General features: G+C 41.0%; 1 protein-coding gene across 1 annotated transcript in view; it reads right to left on the bottom strand.

Moving 5' to 3' along the window:
* Positions 1-26015, bottom strand: part of LOC134205582 (uncharacterized) — a 53114-nt gene that overhangs the window by 5678 nt on the left and 21421 nt on the right. The window contains exon 2 of the mRNA XM_062680948.1: positions 2565-2897. Within this exon, the coding sequence (XP_062536932.1) occupies positions 2565-2897 (333 nt within the window). The remainder of the gene's footprint in view (positions 1-2564; positions 2898-26015) is intronic.

The raw sequence follows: 26015 nt of genomic DNA, 5'->3' as shown, positions 1-26015 counted from the left end.
TCTATGCCTTTCTTTGCTCGTCTGACATAAAGTCTAATTCCCTATCTTTTTTTCTTTCTCGTTTTTGTTTTTGTCTTATTGTTCTGTGTAATACGAAGCTATGGCCATCCGGAAGATGCTCCCCGACGAACCACAACTCGAGCCCGACGCTACGCCATACCGTTAATGACGTCAAATACCCGGATGAGCAGCTGTAATACCTCAAATAGGGTGGTCGGTATTTGCCATTTTTATCAAATACCGGTATTCGGTATTTGGTGGAGTCAAAACCGGTAATACCGGTAGAATACCGGTAATACCGGTAGAATACCGGTTTTTGTGAAAATTTCAGGTACTAAAAGAAAAACTTTTGATTTGGACTTTTGGATGAAAAACAATATTTGTTGACAAATTTTAGATGTTAAAATTATTGCTTGTTGGGCTGGGCAAAGCGAAAATAAAGTAGACATTACATACTAAGCGACTCATCTCCCAATCCGCATTGGATTTTGTTAGCAATGTTGCCAACTACTGAGAATGCCTTCTCTGGTTCAACCGAAGTTGGACGAATGGTTCCAAGACCGTCAAAAAACAGTGTCAAATACTTGCCCTTAATCCCTTCAGATCCATAGTATTCAGTTCCTTACGGATTGCATGCAACGATCCTAGCGTCATCGTATTTGCCACCAGCTACGCAAGTGTTTTGCTCTGCTTCAGTCTCTTCACAAGTTGTTCTCTAAACAATGAACCAGAAAAATTATCCATAGAGGCATCTTCTTCGTACCGATCGCCAGGTATGGTCGTTGTCTCAGTTTCAGCGATCGCATCAAGAATGATGAAACACTTCAAGATCCCGTCCGCTTGCTTAATCAAAGTAGCTCTGAAAGCCTCGAAAAACATGTCAAAATCGTTTCTGATTGATTGCTTCACGGGAGAATTATACAAAAAATAAAAAAATTGGCGTATTTGGATCGTCTCTCTTGGATTCGTTGCTTAAAATCATCGAATAAGTGGCAGAAATTTCTGTGGATCGATTTGATAATTGTTCCAATATAATTTGGAGCGTCACGTCGGCTTCATATAGAGTGCAGAACTCACTGAGGAGTAGCTCCACAGCAGCTTGAACAGGTTCGAGGGCTTGAATTATTTTACCAGCCACCAAACAAACATCATTGAAGTTGAATTTGTATTAAAGTTTCAACTCATGGATCCCTTTGAGCATAGATAACATGTTATTCCAGCGTACCTTGGCATCAGGCACTAATTCACATTCTTTTCCGAATTGAGAACGGACATTTTTTTTCCGAAAATCATTTTTCACAAGTGATCTCCGGGAAAGCACTATTACGGCTCGTACCTTTTTCATAATTTTAAACATTGCGGGAAAACTCTCGATGATGTCAACAATGTTCATTGCAGAAAAACGGTCATTCGCAGTCCGACAGATGGCTAAGAGAATTAAGCAACAGGTACGATTAATGACGATGTTGATCGATTTTTGTTGTAGCGTGAACGTCGTCAATAATGCTTACTCGGGCAAAGTTACTCATGCGCGCATTTAATTGCAGTATTTTTTGGACGATGAGTCTTTACTGGTTGTAATCGAATATTTGTCCCATCTCTGCTGGATTTCTTATTTATATGGGACAGATATGCGATTACAGGCAGTTGACCTGATACATGTAGGTGAAAATTATTCGAGATTTTTCATACTGACAGCAACATTTGAAATACCGAAAATACCGGTATTTTCCGTCTCTAATACCGGTATTTTCGGTACCCAAAATTGGTCGGTAATACCGGTATTACCGGTTTCGGTACTGCCGGTTAGACCACCCTAACCTCAAACCTAAATCCCAACCTAGTCCGTCCTGAAATTACGCAATCTATCCTTGAGTCGCCACGAGTATCTTGGTCTATACCCTTCCCCTTACTAACTGTTGATAATAAGATGATATCGATTGTAAATATCATAAAGTCTCGGCTCCGTTAAGTGTATACACGCCTGAGCCTGTCAAATTAACGCAATAGATAAAAAAAAGCTCATCGTGTAAAATGGAGTATATATGAATCATTTGTTTGAGAAACTGCATAAGTCCATTTTACACAACTTCGAGAAAACAACGAAAAACTGTTTTTGAACAAATTGGCACCGAATCTTTCGATTTCTTCGATACAGATCAATAGTTTTTAGCAAAACTCAACTCCCTGGGGCACTTCTGGTGCAAAAACTGTAAGCAGTACTCCACAATTGCTCTTCAAAATGCGTTAACATATGTAGTTTCTCAAACAAACGAAAAAAAATTCATACATTCCTGAACAAAATTTTTTTTTTCGTATTTTTTGCCAGAATACGTATTTTTGGACGACGATTCAGAATATATAAATATCTCTTTTTGGCCAAAAATGTTACATATGCAGTTTCTCAAACAAACGGTTCATATACCTTTGAAGGCTTATTTAGCTGTTATATGTTCTCTTTACAGGAGCGTGAATTGAGAACATTCTTTGAATATGAAACTAAACCTGAATCACAAACGACTGTACAGCAACAGCTATTATTTTATTCAAAGCAAATGACTCACCGGATTCCTTGGTGCATAGTATGCATTGTTTCTGCCTTGCACCTGCTGAGCAACGGCCGCTCCCGGTGAACCACCAAGAGCTGACGGCTGCGGTTGGTAGAATCCTGGGTACGAATTGAACGCATTGTACAGCCCAAAGGGTCCGAACGCACCGAACGGGTAGGCCAGACCTGCTTCATGAACCACCGGTTGCACCACGGGATAGGCTCGGCTCGGGGTCAGATTCTCGTCGGTCGTTATGACAGCATTGTAGACCTTGGGCGTCCGCAGCAAACCGCCGAGGGCAGGACCGGCACAGATCGTTGACACCGCGAACAGTAAGAGCACCGTGACCTGGTCAAAGCAAACATAGAGAAGGAGAGAAAAAGCAATCAGTAAAGGTAAACAGGTGGTAAATCACTCATGGTGCGATCGGCCAGGCTGGTAGAGCCCCAATGCGATCGATTAACAATGTTGAATGGTGTTTAATTACTTCGAGCTTGGCCAGTGGTAAGTTGAATGGTTCGAGCGACTTTGGTACTGTGCCCAAAGTGGAGCCCTAGTTTGGTAAAACATTACCCATTTGAGTGCTAGATTTTTTCCTTTGTACACTTTGGGCAGTAGTTTGACTCAAGTGGGTAAATGCGTCATGAATTGTAATCAAGGTCTTCAGCTTTCAATAGATCTCCATAGGGCGTGTATCAGCTGTGTTTGTGAAGAAGTTGATCAAGATAAATTGCACTGATTGCAAATTATGAAACACCACGGCGTGCATTTTGCATTGCGGCATTACCATTCATCGATGGATAACTGAGTTAAGAAATTGAATAATGGTTAAATTATGAAATTGAATAACATTACTAGATTATCGTTGGTTTTCAAATGATAACAGCGTTGCCCTTAATTAATGTTTTTTTTTTCATCCGAATGTACCAATCGGCTCTGGGCCAATAGTAATAATTTCGTTCGACAAAAACAATACAGAGCTAGTTCGCGAGAAGCGCGACCCCTTCCCAAGGACGTTGCAACGATGTACTCCGATTTAGATGATTTTTTAAAAGAATTGTTCATATATGTAAAAGAAGAAATTTTGTAGATTTTCAGATTTGTTCATTGAGGGGAAGTGGGGTAAAACGGCCCTTCAAAACTTAATATTGAAAAATCAAAATGATTCAAGAACGATGATTTGGATTGTGCTAGTTTCCATGCTAGCTGAAATGTAAACATTTGTTTTGGTACTTCAACCTATGCTAAGATTCAAAAAGTCTGCTACAAAATTTTGTACACATAACGAGTGACAACTAAAAAAAATGGAATGATTTAAATACTTTTCTATCAGAATAATAATGCTTTCACAGAAATATGACTTTATGTGAATGAATCCTTAGAATGAATTTTTAGAATTGTCGCAGACACACTTCCACTCCAACATCGCTTACATCATGTCGTCGAAACAGGAAGTACTGCGGCGCGCATTGGAAATTTTTCAACCAAACAAAGATTATGGGAAAAGCACACGGTCCAACATTTTATGCTAGAAAATGTTTCGAAAACTGTCATAGCATTTTTTGGTGTACTGAGCTGAATAGTACACCCAGTTCTTTTTGCGCGGATGGAATTCATTAATTTATCGGTGAACTTGAACTTTAAATACCCCCTGAATTTTCTTTGATTTTTTGTGATTTTTTTCGTGGGGTTAACTCATTGTTTTATTGACGCTGAAGGTCTTAAACGACTAAAACCAAACCGTATAAAAAAACTTGTAAAAAAATGTTTTAGCGATTTGGATTTGGATACGCACTGAATACTTTTGCGAGCAGCACCCGCACTTTTTTGTAGTTTCATTGAGCATTTTCATTTATTAACTTCGATCGATTCATCCTTTTCCGATGCAGAGTTTATTAATTTGAAAAACAACCAGATTCTCTGGTGAAAAGAAAAACTCACATAAAGTCTAAATTATGCCCGACAAGGATCTCCAAATGTGTGGCCTCGTGCCATCAGAAAAGGACCAGCCGAATACGTTAGATAATTGTCGGGACAAAATATTAAGCTATCAGTAAACTGTTTGTCATAATGACAAAAAAAATTGTCAAGTCAGAATAATATCCATGTCGATTTCTAATCATAGTCTGATAGATGTACGGATAAACTTGACAAATATTTGTCATTATGACAAACGGTGGACTGCGGGCTTTACTCACCTGAGATGAGACTTGCAAATACTCTGCTTCTTTTCTCTTGTTTTGACACTTGTTCTTCTTTTCATCACAATTGTCCATCGAGTTTCAACTGTTTCCTTGACAGTTTCACCTAAGCCCGGGTGGACTCTTCCGAGCACCATAAAACTGTTTCCAATTCACGAATTAGTAAAATAATTAGGCCGCGGTTTTCATTGAGTGAAAGCTCTTGAGATTCGTTTAAGGCTCAAATCAGCGTCATCGCAGTCATTGACGAGAAAGACAGCCACGTGCTCGTACCACCCCCCAGTAATAAAACCACCCAACGAGGAGAAAAAGCAGTCTCCAGCTGGATGGGGGGAAGTATTTTTGTTTCAAAACTGCATCATCTAATAGCGAAGACTTAATTATATCCGGTGGATGCTTCATTTGGTTGTATTTCACTTTAGTTTTCAAAAAAACTGCCTTTAGCAACATTTTTTCCCAAGAGAGGAAATCGACGATTTATTCTCACACTCTCTTATATATAAGAGATGTTTCCGGAGGAAACTACGATTTTTTTGCCGTTCATTAGAAATTCCTTTGTAAAACCATGTAAGAAATTCTGCGAAAACTTATATAGGCATTTTTTCAAAAACCATTGAGGTTCTCGTTGGGAAATTCCTTTAGTAAAACCACAGGTTCTTTCAGGATTACATTCGGAAATTCATCAAGGAATGAAATAGTTTCCGAAAGAATTCCCGAAGTAATTGCTGAAAAAATCTTTGAAGGGCTTCAGAAAGGACTCTCCGAGGGAATAGCGAAAAGAGTTTATGAAGACATTTCTAGCAAAATTTTTGAAGAAATTTTCGAAAGAACTTATTGTAAAAATACTCCGAACTTGGATTACGGATTACGGAATCCCATTACGGACTTCCCACAAATCAAACCAAGGAAATACAAAACCGAACTAGCTTGTTTGCTTACTAAAAGTAGACTCGTTTATTCGTCATAAGTAACAAAGGTTTGAGCACGCAGGCCTTGCTTATTATATGAATAGGTGTTTTATAATTTTGCCGGGTAGCACCGACTTCAAAAATAGTTTACATTAGGGAACCGATGGAATTCCTGCAGAAAAATCAGAAAGAACATTTTCAGTAAATTTCCTAGAAGAATTTCCGAATGGTACCCAAAAGCAATTTCCGAAGAAATTTCTTTGAATGAATTTCTGAAGAGATTCCCGAAAAAATCAAAAGAAATGGAAAATGTTGTGATGGAATTACTGAGGGAAATGACCAGGAACTTTATCTTAAAGTTACCAAAGAATTTTAAAAGGGAGTGAAAATGAAAATGAAAAGCATATCAACAACAGCATTTTATTTGAAGGGCTCAAAAGTTTTGAGCATAACGGAGCCGTATTCAAGTTATTGTATTAAATAATTCAAGGAATCTTGGTATTGGCAAATCGTACATAGCTTTTGATAGAAAACCAAACACCTGAGATTTTTGGACACAATGCACAATATAAGCTAAGCTTTCCATCGGTGTATTAATATTCAAAATCGGTGGTTGCAAACCTAGCAGAAACATAGTTTATAAAAAGAAATCCAAGATGGCGGCCAAATACAATATGGCCGCTTCTATGTTTATTATTGCAAATTGAGAATACACTCTTCCCTTTTCCAACGATATGCTGATCGATTGAGGAATGCTGAAGTTATGACAGTTTTGGTGAGTCAAGAATTGACAAAAATCGAGGGGTCCATATACGTGATTTCGTGTTAAACTATCGAGCGGTCTATCTTCCTGAAGAATTCAACTCGGATCCCTAATATACTCGCCAAAAGCTTTCGAATGAGCATAAATTTAGGAATTTTCAAGAACCTCGTGCAAATAGTGACCCGGTCTCAGCGAGAATCAAGGATTACCCGTAGAAATTCCCAAGGAATTACTTAAGGTAGTTCTGAATAAATTCCTATGGGAATTTCAGGAAAAGATGTCAAAGAACTTGCTAAGGAACCCCTAAAGCAATTCAAAAAAAATCCATCGTTTTTTCTAAAAAAAAATCCGAAGAAATTCCTAAGCAAACTTCCAAAGACCAAACATATTTCCGAAGGAATCTGTAAATGAATTTCTGAAGGAATTTTTAGAGGAATATATTATATATATTATATATTATATAATATATTATAAAATATTTTCCGACGATATTTCAAAAGGAATTTGCGAATGATTTTCAGAAGGTACATCCGAAAAGAATTTCCAAGGGAGTTACGGAAGAATTCCTAAATGATTTAATGAAGAAATTCCTAAAGCAATTTCCTACGAAATTTTCAAAGGAATTTCCAAAAACACGAACCTTAACGAATTTCCTTCTTCTTCTTATTGGCATTACATCCCCACACTGGGACAGAGCCGCCTCGCAGCTTAGTGTTCATTAAGCACTTCCACATTTATTAACTGCGAGGTTTCTAAGCCAGGTTACCATTTTTGCATTCGTATATCATGAGGCTAGCACGATGATACTTTTATGCCCAGGGAAGTCGAGACAATTTCCAATCCGAAAATTGCCTAGACCGGCACCGGGAATCGAACCCAGCCACCCTCAGCATGGTCTTGCTTTGTAGCCGCGCGTCTTACCTCACGGCTAAGGAGGTTCCTAAGGTTTTCTTAAATAAAGGAATACGTGGAGGAAATTCTGACGTAATTCCTTAGGTAAATTTTAATATAATTTAAAATTAAAAATAATTTTAATATCCGAAAGAATTTCCGAAGAACTTTCTGGAATTCGTTCCGGAGGAGTTTTTGTAGAACGTTTTGACGCAATTTCCTAGGGAATTCCTGGACAAAACTTCAAAGGAATCTCTGGAGGAAATTGCGAATAAATTACGGGGAAAAATTCCAAAGGAATTCTTGAAAAAAAAAACTAGGAATCACATAATTACCAGTAGGCATTTTCTCTGAAATTCTATTAGGAATTTCTTCGTAATTTCTTTTTAGAATTCATTCGGAAATTCCATCATAAAATCCTCAAAAAATACATTTATGGATTTCTCTGGAAATTCCTTTAGGAATTCTTTAGGGAAGTATTTTACCTTCAGAAACTCTTAGAAGTTCCTTTAGGAAATATTTTCCAATTCTCTTTTAGGAATGCCAAAAAATTATTTGGAAATTCCTGCACTATACCCAACACAAATTTCTTCACAAAACGCCTCCAAAAATTTATTTGAGAACTCCTCTAGAATTTCATTTCTTAAATAATTAAAAAAATACCGCCTAGAATTCCTTCGGATATTCCTCCAGGGACTTCTTTAAAAGATTATTCGAAAAACCTTAGTGATTTTCTTCGAAGATTTCCCCAGATTTTTTTTCAGAAGATCTTCCAGGAAATCCTTTGAATTTATTGAAAATGAAAATGTTTGCGATGTTACTTATTGAATTTTCGAAAAAAAAATACAAGAATAAACAACAAACACTAAAAGACTTTCGGAAAGATGAAGGCATTTTCGCAGAAATTCTTGCAGGAAGTTCCGGAAGAATTCCTGGAGAATGTTTTAAAGGAATTACTGGAAGAGGTTCTGAAGAAATTCATTAGGCAAATTTTGAATGAATTCCTTATGGATATCTAAAATAATATGTTCCAGCGATTCATGAAATAATTGCCAAAACAATTTCAAAAGGAAAATTTTTCGAAGAAATTCTCAAAAAAATTTCCGAAGAAATTAAAAAAAACGAATGGAATTTTTTAAACAATTCCTTAAGAAATTTCCAAAGGAATTGCTAAAGAAACTTCCAAAGGAATTTGAGATTCTGAAGAAATCCGTAAAGAAAATTCTTAAGGAATTTTCGGAGAAGTTTTGTAAGGAATTTCCAAAGAATCTTTTAAGGTTTTTAAAAAAAACTTTTCGGAGGAATATCTGGAGAATTATCAATTATCTTCTGGAGTATTTTTCGAAGGAATTCAAAAATGAAGGTTTAAACGATACTTACTTCGAATATTCTCAGAAATTCTAGGAATTTTACAATAAGGCTTGTACAATACAATATAAATTAATTTTAAGACAATGAAATTAAATTACTTACTTGATACTTGATACTTGATGGGCTACAGCTCTTCGATGAACCTACGCCGAATGGAGTATCCTTCTCCACTGGACTCGATCCTGGGCCAATCGCTTCCAGTCGCCCTGAACATTGAGCGCCCTCAGGTCCTCTTCAACAGCAAAAGGCCATCGTGTACGCGGCCTTCCACGAAGCCTGCGGCCTCTTCCGGGTTCTCTACTAAATATTATCTTCGCTTGACGTTCTTCCGGCATATGAAACCCGTGACCAGCCCACCGTAGTCTGCCGTGTTGTATAAGCTTAATAATATCCAGCCCTTTGTACACCTGGTACAATTCGTGATTCATGCGACGCCGCCAGATACCGTTCTCCTGTTTACCGCCGAGTATTGTCCGCAGCACCTTACGCTCAAACACTCCGAGAGCTCTCCGATCAGCCTCCTTTAACGTCCATGTCTCATGGCCGTATAAAGCCACCGGAAGAATCAGAGTAGTATACAGCGCGAGTTTTGTTTTCGTTTGCAGACTACGGGACTTAAGCTGGTTACGAAATCCGTAATAAGCCCTATTTGCAGCTGCAATACGCCTTTTCACCTCGCGGGTAACATCATTATCGCACGTCACTAATGTGCCAAGATACACAAATTCTTCTACCACTTCAAATTTTCCACCATCCAGCACTATTTCGCTACCACCACCACTAATGAACCCACGTTGATTGCCAGCGACCATGTACTTCGTTTTGCTGGTATTGATCGTGAGTCCAATCCTCGCTGTCTCCCTCTTAAAAGGCGCAAAAGCCTCTTCCACGGCACGGCGATCAATTCCGATAATATCGATATCGTCCGCAAATCCCAGGAGCATATGCGATTTTGTGATAATGGTACCGCTTCTTTGCACACCAGCTCTCCTAATCGCTCCCTCGAGCGCTATATTGAACAGTAGGTTCGAGAGTGCATCACCCTGCTTTAATCCATCTAAGGTAACAAATGACGTCTATATTTCATCCGCAACCCTTACACTTGATTTCGATCCGTCCAACGTTATACGAATCAGCCGTATCAGTTTCGCCGGAAACCCATGTTCAAGCATAATTTGCCATAGTTCATTCCGTTTCACTGAATCGTACGCCGCCTTGAAATCAACAAACAGATGATGTGTCTGCAAGTTGTACTCCCGGAATTTATCAAGGATTTGTCTGAGGGTAAACATTTGATCCGTCGTTGATCGGCCCTCACGAAAACCTGCTTGGTATTCGCCGACGAAGGACTCTTCAAGCGGTCTCAATCTGTTGAACAGAATACGGGACATAATTTTGTACGCCGAATTAAGGAGGGTTATTCCTCGGTAATTGGCGCACTCCAGTCTGTGCCCTTTCTTAAAGAGAGGGCAAATGAGGCCGTCTAACCAGCTAGCAGGCATTTCCTCGTCTTCCCATATTTCCCCGCAGCCTTATTGTTTTTCAGCTCTTTGACAGCTTTTTTAACCTCATCTAGTGTAGGTGACTCCACAGCTTGTCCATCGTCGCTAATATTTATTCTGTTCACCGATGCACCGTCACTTCCTCCATTCAACAAAGTCTCGAAGTGTTGCTTCCACCTGGCAGCCACTTCCCTTGTTGGTCGTTGCACATGACGGGAGATGGCGCTGTCTTTCTCCGCACGCCATTGACAGACTCATAAAACCTCCGCATATCGTTCTGCTCCATTTTTTCTTGCGCCTCACTAATAACTTGTTCTTCGTACTCTTTTTTCTTTCTGCGGTGGATTCGTTTTTCGGCTGCTCTTGCTTCCTTGTACCGATCTCTATTCGATCGGGTACCTGACACCAACATCCGGCTTCTGGCAACGTTCTTCTCGTCTGTCACTCTCTGACACTCCACATCGAACCAACCCGTCCTGGGTTGCCTCTGTGCAGTGCCTACCACTTCTCGTGCTGTTGTGCTCACCGCTCCATGGATCGACTCCCATAGAACGTTGATGTTGTCGCTAACGTTGATTGCACTTATCCGTTCGTCGAGCTTCTGGCGGTACTCAGCCGATACTCCTTCCGCCGACAATCGCTGGATATTGTAACGCATCATTCGCTGTGATCTTTCGTTCGATACAGTTGACAACCGTGATCGAATTTTACTGACAACGAGGTAGTGATCAGAGTCAATGTTCGGACCTCTGAATGTCCGCACATCGATAACATCCGAGAAATGGCGCCCATCCATGGTCTATCTGGTTGCAAGTTTCACCATTTGGGTGTCTCCAGGTGTGCTTTCGGATGTTCTTTCGTGCAAAGTAGGTGCTACTGATGGCCATCCCTCTGGCAGCAGCAAAATTTACTAGCCGTAGGCCGTTGTCATTGGTAGCGAAGTGAAGGCTCTCCCTACCGATTATGGGACGGAAAAAGTCCTCTCTACCGACCTGGGCGTTAGCGTCTCCGATAACAATTTTCACGTCATGCTTTGGGCACTCTCCATAGGGTTTATCAAGACATTCATAAAACGTGTCCTTCACGTCGTCGGATTTATCGTTTGTCGGTGCGTAAACGTTGATTAGGCTGTAATTGAAGAATTTGCCCCGTATCCTCAACACACAGATTCGTTCGCTAATGGGTTTCCACCGCATCACTCGCTTCATCTGCTTGCCCATCACTACGAAACCAACTCCATGCTCTGCTTTTTCACCGCCGCTGTGATAGATGCTATACTTGAATACAGTATTGGTCGTGGGGTCCACGGCTCGGAATTCACGTTCTCCGGATCTAGGAAATTAAATTAAATTTTCGTAATGTTTATGAAAATACTTGTCGTTTCAACTAAATAATTTGACTGAATACTATGCAGCGAGGCGACAACGACCCAGTTCTGGGTTACAATAGCTGTGAATAAAAAAAAACTAGAAGCGTTTTTAACTGATGCTCGTAATATTTGCTCAGCAATATTTGTTTGCTGATGATCAGCAAGTGGTTTTGTTATATTCAGAAATTGATTTCAAAATATAAATTACTTACTCGGGATGTTTGTTTTCAATATGCATTCCTCGGTTATCATAATGATAGCAGCTTTGCATTAAATAATGCTATCGATTATCTAATGTGTGTTTTACGAAAATTAAAAGCAATCTGCAAACAAAATATGCTGTTGTTGTTATGAATGCTCATGAAAATAATCTAATTGAATACTCATCTTGTTATTAAATTTTAAAATCTAATGATATCAAATTTAGTAATCATGTTGATTTCATTGATAGCCAAATTTGTTTTCAGTATGAATTCGCAGTGTTAAGGCTTCACCAGACCTAAGCGATTTCATCGCCGCGACGGCGACAACTAGTCGCCGCGACGGCGACAACTAGTCGCCGCGATTCTATCGTTCGGTCGCTGCCGGCAATGTTCTATTTACGCTTCTATACCAATGGCGACAGAATCACTGTCGCCAAGCGATAGAATCGCGTCGCGACTGTCGCATCGCGTGTGTTTGGGGGAACTTTAAAAATATGCTCTCATTTCTGCTGTGTTAACCGTTAATCCATACAAAACGAGATCAACTGGAGTAATCAAATAATTTACATCAAGACAGCAAATTTTGATTTCAATTTGATTTCAAACTTGGCTCGGGTTTTGGCATGTATTCACGCCCCACAAAAACCACAACAAACCCATTTTGCGAGTCACCTACAAGTTTAGGTTCCCGACTGAATGAGCCTTGGCTTAACGCATTCCAAACACAAATTTAACAATGTATGTATAGATAAAGCCTCATTCAAACTCTCAAACGAATCAACCAACCTAATAATCAACCAAGACAATGTATGTCACTACACCGTCTTAGAGACACCATCGCTTGAGGTAGAATTGAAATTGAATTTCGACGACATCCACCTTAACAACATTTATGAACTGTCATAAGACTAGTTTAGTACTATTCAAATTAACTCAAGCACGCTGTACTTCTTCACAGATACGTATTTCGACCTCAATTATTAGGCCGTTTTCAGTGTCTCGTGCTTGGCTCGACTCGACTTAAGTTAATTCTCGCTTAACTTTTCAAAAGGACCTAAGTAACATTTTTTTCATGAATTAATTTGAATACTGCAATCAATAGCTTTCATGTTGTTCTGTTGATTGTGCTGTTCAAATTAATTAAGGAAAAAAATGTTACTTAGGACCTTTTGAAAAGTTAAGCGAGAATTGTTTTTTTTATTGCGATTAGTCATCGGCGTGGCAAAATTATGATTGGTGGCGCGCCGACCCAAAATCGTCGGCGGCGGCCCACAAGTCTAATTACACACAGCCTAATGAGAATTTAAATAATTCTAAATTCATGACACACAGTTAAAAGAGGCGTACTGGAGAGCTTTCGCATTAACCATGAGCTGTATCAACTATATAAAGAAGAAAATATTGTGAATCGTGTAAAATACGGCAGACTTCAGTGGGCTGGTCACTTAGTGCGAATGTCGAAAGATAGAATAGCGAAAACAATATTCAACAGAGATAGATAGAACCAGATAGATGCCAGTGACCTCGTGGAAAGCCTCGATCACGCCGCTGGCAGCACGCAGTAGAATCGGACCTGGGAACCCTAAACGTTCGGGGAAACTGGAGGCACATCGCCCAAAACCGACGATTATGGAGCTCTACAATATGCCATCAGGCATAGGTGTATCGACGCTGTAACCAACCAGGTATCCAGGAAGATTTATTTATTTATTATCAGACTAAGGCTGGAGTGGCCTATGCTGCACATAAAAGTCTTCTCCATTCAGCTCGGTCCATGGCTGCACTTCGCCAACCACGCAGTCTACGGAGGGTTCGCAAATCGTCCTCCACCTGATCGATCCACCTTGCCCGCTGTGCACCTCGCCTTCTTGTTCCCGTCGGATCGTTGTCGAGAACCATTTTCACCGGATTACTGTCCGACATTCTGGCTACGTGCCCGGCCCACCACAGTCTTCCGATTTTCGCGGTGTGAACGATGGATGGTTCTCCCAACAGCTGATGCAACTCGTGGTTCATTCGCCTCCACCACGTACCGTCCGCCATGTGCACCCCACCATAGATGGTACGCAACACTTTCCTTTCAAAAACTCCCAGTGCGCGTTGGTCCTCCACGAACATCGTTCAGGTCTCGTGTCCGTAGAGAACTACCGGTCTTATAAGCGTTTTGTAGATAGTCAGTTTGGTACGGCGTCGAACTCTATTCGATCGGAGCGTCTTACGGAGTCCAAAGTACGTACGATTTCCAGCCACTATGCGCCTCCGAATTTCTCTGCTGGTATCGTTATCGGCGGTCACCAGTGAGCCCAAGTACACAAATTCTTCTACCACCTCGATTTCGTCACCACCGATAGAAACTCGTGGTGGGTGGCTTACATTGACCTCTCTTGAGCCTCTTCCTATCATGTACTTCGTCTTCGACGTATTGATGACTAGTCCAATCCGTTTAGCTTCGCTTTTCAGTCTGATGTAGGCATCCTCCATCCTCTCAAAGTTACGTGCCATGATATCAATGTCGTCGGCGAAACCAAATAACTGGACGGACTTCGTGAAAATCGTACCACTCGTGTCAATCCCTGCCCTTCGTATTACTCCCTCCAAAGCGATGTTGAGTAGCAGACACGAAAGACCATCACCTTGCCGTAACCCTCTACGCGTTTCGAAGGGACTCGAGAATGCCCCTGAATCTCGAATTACGCACATCACCCGATCCATCGTCGCCTTGATCAACCGTATCAGTTTATCCGGAAATCCGTTTTCGTGCATCAGCTGCCATAGCTGGTCCCGATCGATTGTATCATATGCGGCTTTGAAGTCGATAAATAGATGATGTGTGGGCACGTTGTATTCGCGGCATTTCTGCAATACCTGACGTATGGCGAACACCTGGTCTGTGGTAGAGCGTTCACCCATAAATCCCGCATGGTACTGCCCCACGAACTCTCTTGCAATTGGTGTTAGTCGGCGGCATAAAATTTGGGAGAGTACCTTGTAGGCGGCGTTCAGCAATGTGATTGCGCGGTAGTTGCTACAATCCAGCTTATCGCCCTTTTTGTAGATGGGACACACGACACCTTCCATCCACTCCTGCGGCAGAACCTCATCCTCCCAAACCTTGGTAATCACACAGTGCAGCGCTCTAGCTAGTGCCTCACCACCGTGTTTAAACAGCTCTCCTGGTAGTTGGTCAACTCCAGGGGCTTTGTTGTTTTTCAACCGGCCGATCTCCTCCTGGATTTCCTGGAGATTCGGAGCCAAAAGTCGCATGTCCTGCGCGCGTGCTCCTAGGTTTATTACCTTTGGATCACCTCACGCTCGTTTGTAAGAAGGTTCCCGTTTATGTCCTTACGCATATCGGGCTGTGGCACGTGGCCCTTACGTGAACGGTTCAGCTTCTCATAAAACTTTCGTGCGTTATTAGCGCGGTACAGTTCCTCCGTCTTTTCACGGTCTCGATCTTCCTGCTGGCGCTTTTTCCTCCGGGAAATCGAGTTTTGTCTGTTCCGCGTCCGTTTGTATCGTGCCTTGTTCACCCTCGTGCGGCGTTGCAGCAATCTCGCCCATGCTGCATTCTTCTCCTCAACTAACTACTCACATTCGCCGTCATACCAGTCGTTCCTCTGATCCGGAGCCACCGTGCCTAGTGCAGCGGTTGCGGTGCTTCCAATGGCGGATCGAATATCTCTCCAGCCATCTTCAAGAGATGCTGCGCCTAGCTGCTCTTCCGTTGGGAGTGCCACTTCGAGCTGCTGCGCGTAGTCTTGGGCTAGTCTACCGTCTTGCAGCCGCCCAATGTTTAGCCGCGGCGGACGACTCCGACGCGTGTTGTTCACCGTCGAGAGTTTTGAGCGCCGACATACTGCAACGAGGTAGTGGTCGGATTCAATATTCGCACTGCGGTAAGTGCGTACGTTCGTGATGTCGAAGAAGAATTTACCGTTGATTAGAACCTGGTCGATTTGGTTTTCCGTTACTTGATTAGGTGATCTCCATGTGGCCTTGTGGATATTCTTGCGGGGGAAGAAAATGATTCGGACTACCATTCCGCGGGAGGCTGCAAAGTTTATGCATCGTTGGCCGTTGTCGTTCGATACGGTATGCAGACTATCTGGTCCGATGACCGGTCTATACATTTCCTCCCTTCCTACCTAAGCGTTCATGTCACCGATGACGATTTTGACGTCCCGCAGTGGGCATCCATCGTATGTCTGCTCCAGCTGCGCATAGAACGCATCTTTCTCGTCGTCGGATCTCCTTCGATCCAGGAAGATATAATGAACAAAATTGATGAATACAGAGTTTCGATCTCAGCAAGCAGCTGTGAAGTTTGGATCACTGTTTTCTATGCGTGACGTTTTCTTTAAACATGAATTTGGAAGAATCGGGTATATTGACTTTACATTAAGTTCCGTTTTATAACAATGGTGATGAAAAGATCGATAGTGCTAAATAATGTGGATGATTTCGACCCGTAAAATTTTTACGATTTGTCTGAAGAAATCTAACAGACTAGAAGGAAAGGTACACCAACACGGGATATCAAACTAAGCTACATAATTTATTGATTTGCAAAATAAGCTTTTCAAGCAACATTACACTGTACTGTGTGTTGTTGAAATGGCACTCCTCACGGAATCCAGATTTCAAAGTATTCGCGTTTTCAAGGGCAAACCACTCGATACGGAAACAACGCACAACTGTCATTTTTATAATTTCAGCTTCGCTGCGTCGTGAATACGTGAAATTTTAAAAATGACAGTTGTGCGTTACTTCCGTATCGAGTGGTGTGCCCTTGAAAACGAGAGTACTTTGAAATTTGGATTTCGTGAGGATTGTCCTTAAAAGCAGAGCGTTAATGAATAAAGCTTCCAATGAATGATTAAATTTGTTATGGTAAATCATTCAACTCTACGATTAAAGATTATGAATAATGATTTATTCGTCTTTGGCAAAGATTAATGATTATGATTAACGATTAAATTAATTTTTGACAATGATTCACGATTATGATTAATAAAACGTTTGGAGTATGATTAAAGAATACCGATCGTGATTAAATGTTGACGCAATATGTGTATGATTAATGATTAACGATAGATATTATTAATGATTAATGATTATGAATAATCAAATTGAATGATTTGTATAGTTATCAATAAGCAAGTAATCTTTCTTCCAAATTGGGCTATTAAAAGTTATAAAAATTATATGATTATGATTAAAGAATAATGAATAAAAGAATAAAAGCGATGTTTGCCATGATTAAAATTGATGATTAATTAATAAACTCAAAACAATTATGAATATAATTAGTGATTAATGATTAAGTGTAAAATTCTATGATTAATAATTAGTGATTAATGATTAAATCGCATTTTTTGTATGATTATGATTAATGAATAATGAATAAATAACCCATTAATATTGATTAAATCTATGATTAATCACTAATGCTCTGCTTAAAAGACAGAATCACCGTCTTTGATCAATGGTCGCACAGAGTAAACACTTAACATTTAACATTAGACAACGGATAGGACATTTACACTCCGCTTTGCGAAAAGTTTTCCCCTTACCAGGGCGGGAATCGAACCCACACTCCATAGCACATGCGTCTAGACTGAAGGCCACGAAGTCCACCAGAGAACAACACACCTTTTTTGATTCCTGAGAGATTTCCTTAAGAATTTAACATATTGTCCAAACCAAACAGTATTTTTTCTTGTCCGTTATTTTGGTCAAACTGCATCGAGCGATGATTAGTTAATGCTAGGATCAAAATGCTAGCAATAATGTATGAATTTATCACTTTTGCTGACACATGTTAGCCATAATTCAACAGAAGATGTCGACCATTAAATAAAATATATCGGGATTCCAGAGAATTGGAATTGGAAAAAAATGAGGGCTAAGAAAAGAAATCATTTTGAATCGGATTCATATCAGATGAGTCCCTAGTAAAAGTGCCAATTTCTATATCAATATTTAAACAATAATGAAATCCATTGTAAAGAGGCTCAATAATTATCAGTTGCTCAATTATACGATCAAATAGTAAATCAATATAAAAATTAAATCATGTCGTTCTGATTCATTAGATACAACCAAGCATTTCAAACAAATTTTCTTTTTGAAAAAAAAGAATACTTTTCCTTTAATATGTTTATATTATTTTTCTCATCAAATTCTGTGTATTCGTTATTGTCATCATTTTAATTTAATTTTCTTCTTATTTATTATGGACACTGAAATCAATATTCTTATATTAAGCGCTGTGGCCGATTGATCACTTACAAAAAATTGACCCACCGTTAAAAAGGTTTCCTCGAAAACATTTTTTTTCTTCGAAAATAACGTTTACTCAAAAATACCATTGATTGAAATGGTCAGTCAACAAAGAAGAAACTATATAGGTTTCCCCAAACACATGCGACGCGACAGTCGCGACGCGATTCTATCGCTTGGCGACAGCGATTCGGTCGCCGTTGGTATGGAAGTGTAAATAGAACATTGCCTGCAGCGACCCAACGATAGAATCGTGGCGACTAGTTGTCGCCGTCGCGGCGATGAAATCGCTTAGGTCTGGGGGAGCCTTATATGCTTTTGCCTTATACCTCGAATCAAATCTTGAGGGTTGTCGTACAATCGTTTATTGGTGCATTGTAAAGCACCACGCACATAAGATACGTTTGCGTTGCGTTTGAAAGTTTCCTCATAGAAAATGTGTCAAACGCAACGCAAACGTATCCTTTGTGCGAGGTTCTTACGGCTTTCGTCAATAATCCCTAAATTATATTCAATTAGAGTTCAATTTAAAGAAATTTCCTTCTGACATTGGTAAATGTAAATAAAAGGTTTTGGGAAATCCCACCGCACACACGGAAAGTCTCACGCTATTGGCCCACTAATAGCATCGGATCGCAACATGCAAATTTTCATTTCATTCCGCTCGCACGCGTCCGCGCTCGAGGAAATCGAATGGGAAAATTGTGAAAGAATTTCTAAAGCCGGCGCCGCCACCGCGAATCGCCACAGTAGTAGTCAGGCAGGTATGTCGTGCAGCCATCGCAGCTGAATCGTGATCGCTGCAAAACCCAACAGCGACCATGCTAACGATGATTGAATGCATTCCGCGGTTTGCAGCAAACGGACAGGCCGGCTTAGTACCTATATCGTGGGTGGCGGCGGCGGTGTGCCCTCTTTATGGCGACTTGCGGAAGGGCAGAATTACGACGTGTGGTTTCGTACTATACAATTCATGTGCGGAGGTCCCTCTCGATTTGATCGGAAAACGCACGGTGGGGCAGTTGCTCAACCTTCAGGTGCAAATGCTTTATAACGAGTACAGAGTGTAATGTTCAAAAAAAAAAAATCCAATAAATAATTACCCATTTACCCATGTAGAAAACAAGGAATCTTTCGTTAAAACATTTCTAATCATAAAATATATTTCACTAGTGCGATCCAACAAATAAGTGTCTGCGAATCAAACGTTACTAAATGTAATCTTCCGATCCGATATCATGCTTGGCTTGTATTTACATTCCTAACCGAGACGTAAGTGTGAAACTCTGTGCGGAGCATCACATGCATAATGTCGTGTTGAACATGGATATTTAGCACCGGGACCAGAAGAGTGTAGGAACCTTTGCGGCTGGCAATGATCTATAGCCCTGGCGGCACTTTGGATTATTCTTCGTTCGGTTCAGCAGAGCGCAGCTTCGAGGCAAAGCAACTTGAAAGGAACGTGCGGATAAATGCCAACAATGTGGGTCAGCTGTTTGCGCCATGAACTCTGGTACGGGATAGGAAAGTGAAACCGTTTAAGGGACCGTTTTTTTTTGAGAAATTGGCGAAAGTTGAAGGTATCGATCAAGGTTGTAGATTATAGCTGTTAGTTCGCTTGGGCCGGGTTTTTGTTTCTGTTTTGAAGCTTCGCCTCGAGTGAATGGATATGCAAATTAAAGGGATTTGATAAATCACGCGACAAAACGGTTGCAAATTTGCTTTCACGTAAACCAGGAAACTATCGGGTCTGAGTAAATCAGCCTTTTTAGTTGCGATTACATACCGGGTTTATTTTATCGTACCGTGTATCAAATTAATTGAGCACGATCCATCGATGTACTTATTTATATAACATATAAAACATGTGTCAGCCTACCGTTGTACACATTTTTTATGCTTCTAATAGCCCACAATTGTTTCACTCCGTAATTTAAATCGATTGCATTACATTTTGCGTTGCTCTTCTCTTTCTTCTTTTTAGTGCGAAGCTACCACATTGTATGGCTCAACTATGATCTTCGAGGTGCGATAAACATGTGATTATGCATTACAGTCGACTGAAAGCAAAAACTAAATTTAAAGGTCAAACTATTGAATCATATTGCCTTTTCAGCACATGATGGTGAAATGAATAAAGGCAATACAATGTGTACAGCTGATTGGTTCGGAGGCCAATCATTTTATGTTCAAAGGTCGATCAAAACCTAAAATCATTTCTACGCATTAAAGGCGGTCTTCATACTCTGGTCGTGGTCAGATGGACTCTATCCAGATCTATTATGATGTTTGACAGACCAATATTTGCACTGATGGAAGGGGCAGTCCACAAACCACAAAGGCTCTTAAGAGGGAGGGAAGGAAAACAATTAATACAGCACCCATGGAACGTTATACGAAAAAGTTCCGATATTCACATGGAATTCCTCTAGCCCGAACTTTTACCCACTCCAGGAGTTCTTCCAGAACTTCTTCCAGGAACAATAGAAAATCAATGCAAAATCTTTCAGGGCATTTCCCGTTTTTGTCCCACTATAAAAATCCTTCAGGATTTTCCCCGGAAATTACTTCAAGAATTATTTCGGCAATTCCTCTGGGAATTCGTTTCAAAATTTCTAATGCAGAAAATTCCCACAGGATCTACTTCGAATTCCTCTTTCAGGAAAATTTATTGAAAACAATACTGAAGAAAAACGTTAAGGAGTTCTTGGTTTGAAACACTGCAGGAATTTTTGGATAAATTCGTGAAGGAATTTCAGGTGAAGTGTAAAATGGATTTCTAAAATAGTTTCTGAAAAAAAACTCCAGTAAAAGCTCCAGATATATTTTCAAAAGAAGTTCAAAAGAATTTACATCGTTGGATGTAAACACGATGACTAGAAGAGGTGTGTGATGGTCCGAAAATCTTCGGCGACTGCGTTTGTCAGAATTTTGGTCGGCGGCGACAGCATTCTTGGCGTCACGCCGAATACTATTTTAGCTGCAGGTGGCGGCGTGAATCGATTTGGCATCTTTCTCTTACATTCGTTTCTTAAAAGTTTTTTATACATTTTTTGGGATATTTTCAAGACATTAACGGGAGAATCTTGAGAATTTCACTGGAAAAGTCGGAAGAACCTTCCCACAAAATTATTTAAGTTTTTCCAAAATATTAATTTGAAAAATATTGCCAAATTTTTCACGGGAACTGTTTTGAAGTATCGAGAATTCGTTGGAATTTCCAACGGAAGCTCTTTGGAATTAGCAAGGAAATGAAACTTAAGGGAGTTTTCACAATAAATTCTCTGGATGTTTTCACGAGAGATGGTCCGGAATTTTCACGGAAAATTCTTCAGAGTTTTCGCGTAAAACTCTTCGGAATTTGAATGTTTTTTTTTTCTTCAAATTTCTATACGGAGAAAAAATTGTTAGAATAAACCGGATTCTGCTTCAAATCAACAATATTTTTGCATTGATTTATAAATAACAATATATTTATTGTTAATACAATTACAAATTGGGTTGAATCAACCATACGCGATAACTGATTAAACTCTCGTATATATTTGTTGCAACCATGATTTCTAGCTGTAGCTGGCGAATAATACATCATCTGAGGATAAAAGGTCGTTTCTTCAACTATAGCATCATCAACGTGCACTGCCCACACGAAGGAAGATCCGACGACGAGAAAAAGGCGTTCTACGCACAGCTGGAGCAGACATAAAATAGATGCCTATTGCGGGACGTCAAAATCGTCATCGGTGACATGAACGCTCATGTAGGAAGGGAGGAAATGTATAGACCAGTCATCGGATCGGATAGTCTGCACACCGTATCGAATGATAATGGCCAACGATATAAACTTCGCAGTCTCCCGCGAAATGGTAGTCCGAAGCATCATCTTTCCCCGCAAAAATAACCACAAGGCCACATGGAGATCACCTTACCAAGAAACGGAAAACCAAATCGACCACGTTCTAATTGACGGTAAATTTTTCTTCGATATCAAGAATGTCCGCACTTACCAGAGTGCGAATATTGAGTCCGACCACTACCTCGTTGCAGTATGCCTGCGCTCAGAACTCTCGACGGTGTACAACACGCGTCGAAGTCGAAAGACGGTAGACTAGCCCAAGGATACGAGCAACAGCTAGAAGTTGCACTCCCAACGGAAGAACAGCTAGGCGCAGCGGAGAGATATACGACCCGCCATTGAAAGCAATGCAACCGCTGCACTTGACACGGTACCACCGGATCAGATAAACGACTGGTATGACGGCGAATGTGAGCAGTTAGTGGAAGAGAAGAAGCATGGGCGAGATTGCTACAGGACCGCACGAGGGCGAACGAGGCACGATATAAACGGGCGTGGAACAGACAAAACTCGATTTTCCGGAGGAAAAAGCGCCAGCAGAAAGATCGAGACAGTGAAGAGAAGGGGGCAACTGTACCCCGCTAATAGCACACAAAAGTTCTATGAGAAGTTGAACCGTTCACGTAAGGGTCACGTGCCACAGCCCGATCCGTGTAAGGACATAAACGGGAACCTTCTTACGAACGAGCGTGAGGTGATCCAAAGGTGGCGGCAGCACTACGAAGAATACCTGAATGGCGATGTGGCAGACGAAGATGGCGGTATGGTGATGGACCTGGGAGAACGCGCGCAGGAAATAACGACGCAGGACGAATTTTACCGTCTCCGGATCTCCATGAAATCCAGGAGGAAATTGGCCCGCTGAAGAACAACGAAGCCCCTGGAGTTGACCAACTACCAGGAGAGCTATTTAAACATGGTGGTGAGGCACTGGCCAGAGCGCTGCACTGGGTCATTACCAAGATTTGGGAGGAGGAAGTTTTGCCGCAGGAGTGGATGGAAGGTGTCGTGTGTTCCATCTACAAAAAGGGCGATAAGCTGGATTGGCACAATCACATTGCTGAACGCCGCCTACAAGCTTCTCTCCCAAATTTTATGCCGTCGACTGGCACCAATTGCAAGGGAGTTTGTGGGGCAGTATCAGGCGGGTTTTATGGGTGAAAGCTCCACCACGGATCAGTTGTTCGCCATTCGCCAAGTGCTGCAGAAATGCCGTGAATACAACGTGCCCACACATCATCTATTCATCGACTTCAAAGCCGCATATGATACAATCGATCAGGACCAGCTAATGCACGAACACGGATTTCCGGATAAACTGATACGGTTGATCAAAGCGACAATGGATCGGGTGATGTGCGTAGTTCGAGTTTCAAGGGCATTCTCAAGTCCCTTCGAAACGTGCAGAGGGTTACGGCAAGGTGGTGGTCTATCGTGTCTGCTATTCAACATCGAACTGGAAGGAGTAATACGAAGAGCAGGGATTAACACGAGTGGTACAATTTTCAATAAGTCCGTCCAGCTATTTGGCTTCGCCGACGACATAGATATTATGGCACGTAACTTTGGGAAGATGGAGGAAGACTGGAGAGGGAAGCTAAGCGGATCGGATTAGTCATCAACACGTCGAAGACGAAGTACATGATAGGAAGAGGTTCAAGAGAAGACAATGTGAGCCACCCACCGCGAGTTTGCATCGGTGGTGACGAAATCGAGGTGGTAGAAGATTTGGGTACTTGGGCTCACTGATGACTGCCGAAAATGATATCAGCAGAGACATTCGGAGACGTATAGTGGCTGGAAATCGTGCGTACTTTGGACTCTGCAAGACGCTCCGATCGAATAGAGTTCGCCGCCGTACCAAACTGACAATCTACAAAACGCTCATTAGACCGGTAGTCCTCTACGGACACGAGACCTGGACGATGCTCGTGGAGGACCAACGCGCACTTGGTGTTTTCGAAAGGAAAGCGCTGCGTACCATCTATGGGCGTGCAGATGGCGGACGGTACGTGGAGGAGGTTGCATGAGCTGCTGGGAGAACCATCCATCGTTCACACCGCGAAAATCGGACGACGGCGGTGGGCCGGGCACGTAGCCAGAATTTAGGACTGTAACTCGGTTAAAATGGTTCTCGACATCGATCCGATGGGCACAAGAAGGCGAAATGCGCAATGGGCAATGTGGATCGATCAGGTGGCAGATGATTCGCGAACCCTCCGTAGACTGCGTAGTTGGCGACGTGTAGCCATGGACCGAGCCGAATGGAGAAGACTCTTATATACCGCACAGGTCACTTCGGCATTACTCTAATTAAATAATAAATATAGCAATAGAATCGAACTAGCTACGTGACGAGTGAGAGTCACCCATCTTATCTTTGCTCCATGTTTCCCTTTTATAGGCAAAATGATCAGTTTATACTTTTTTTTTTTCCATATTATGAAGTGCGTGCCAAATGGACGATATTAGTATTGTTTCAGTTATACAATGCCGGATTGAATAAAGCAGTGAACCAGTGTTGAATCGACATATTTGAAGATTCAAAAAAAACAATGTCCTCGTTGTTTAATGCAATAAACGAAATAGTTGTTTCAATCTTACAAGATTCTTCTGCGTGTATGAAAATCTCTTCAAAATTTCCAAGAGGAATTTTCCGAAATTTACACTAAACTTTTTCAGAACTTCAAAATCCATTTTTAAATTTTTTATGGAAAACCGCTGGTCCATAGAAGGTTTTTCGGATTTTTTTTTTTACAAATTTGTTTGTTTTTTTACGGAAAATTCTTTGTTTTAAATTCTTCAAAAATTCTATGGAAAAATTGTTAAACAATGAGAAAGGGTAATTTACCCGAAAATTATTCGACGGAAAGACATTTCAGGCAAAGTGGCTATTAAATGATAAACGATTTTATGAAAAAAATCATTTCGCCAAAGTGACAATCGGCTGGAAAAGTCGTTGTCTTTAACAGGTTGTTTGGCCGAAATGGTCGTTTGACTAAATGAGACATCAGACCGAAAATGCTGATTGGTCAGAAAGGTGGTTTGGTTGTTTGACAGAAAAGGCTTTTGGGCCAATGGCCTTCCAGCCAAACGGCCGAGAGACAATTTCGGCAAATGATATTTTCGGTCAAATAACCTATTTGACCAAACGACATTTTCGGACAAACGACCAGTTTGTCTGAACGACATTTTCGGTCGTATGTACATTTTGGCTAAATGACATTTTCGGTCAGAAGGGTTGGTTTATTCGGCCAAATGGGCTTTCCTGTTGATTGGTCGAATGTCATTTAGCGAAAAGCCTTATGTCCGAATGCCGCTCGACCGAATAATACGGTAAGTCAAATTCCATTTTGTGGAATTTGACGTTTGTTAGAAACGGAAAATGGTTTGACCAAAAATGTAATTTGGCGAAATGCGAAAAGGACATTTGGCAGGACAGGACGAAAGGGACATTTGGCAGAGCTCGTAATTTGTCAAAAAAAAGTTATTTGCCATACCAAGCCTTTAGGGTGATACTACCGTATGACCGAAATGATCGTTTGGCCGTTTTGATTAATATAGATCATTAAGATCATTAAGCAAAAAATACCGTTTGAAAGAAATGGTCGTTTGGCAGAAAGAGCCACTTGGTCCGAAAATGACCTTTCTGCAATACACTCCGACACTTTCGGCCGGGTGTCCATGATGAACACCTGCAGCCATTGAGTGTTCTCCACTGATACACACCGCCAGCGTATAACAGCACAGATTTCGCGTTAGAGTTAAAAATTCGTATTTTGGTGCGTTTACTTATCTGCCTGTTTTTCCAGTTATTTCTTAAACTCGCAAAGGCAGCCCTTGCTTGTTGATCTTGGTACAATCAATTTTTTTTGTTTATCAAAACACAAGATTGTATGTCATTGCGATTAAGCATACAAAGTGAAGGCCATATGCGTACACTCTGCATGCAGTCAAATGGAGGCATGCGCCTATATCGCCTCCAACTTGTACACTTATTCACTATCATATGCGACTTTGTGTTGGCTAGGTTGGGGATATCTTCGGGAAATTCTGCGGACTTCTTCGAATTTTAATCGGCGTGAAAGTTATAGAAAAGCTGCATAACAAATTTTAAACG

This window comes from Armigeres subalbatus, chromosome 1, assembly GCF_024139115.2.
Source record: "Armigeres subalbatus isolate Guangzhou_Male chromosome 1, GZ_Asu_2, whole genome shotgun sequence".
Classification (NCBI taxonomy): Eukaryota; Metazoa; Arthropoda; class Insecta; order Diptera; family Culicidae; genus Armigeres; species Armigeres subalbatus.
This window is presented reverse-complemented; position numbering and strand designations above follow the sequence as displayed.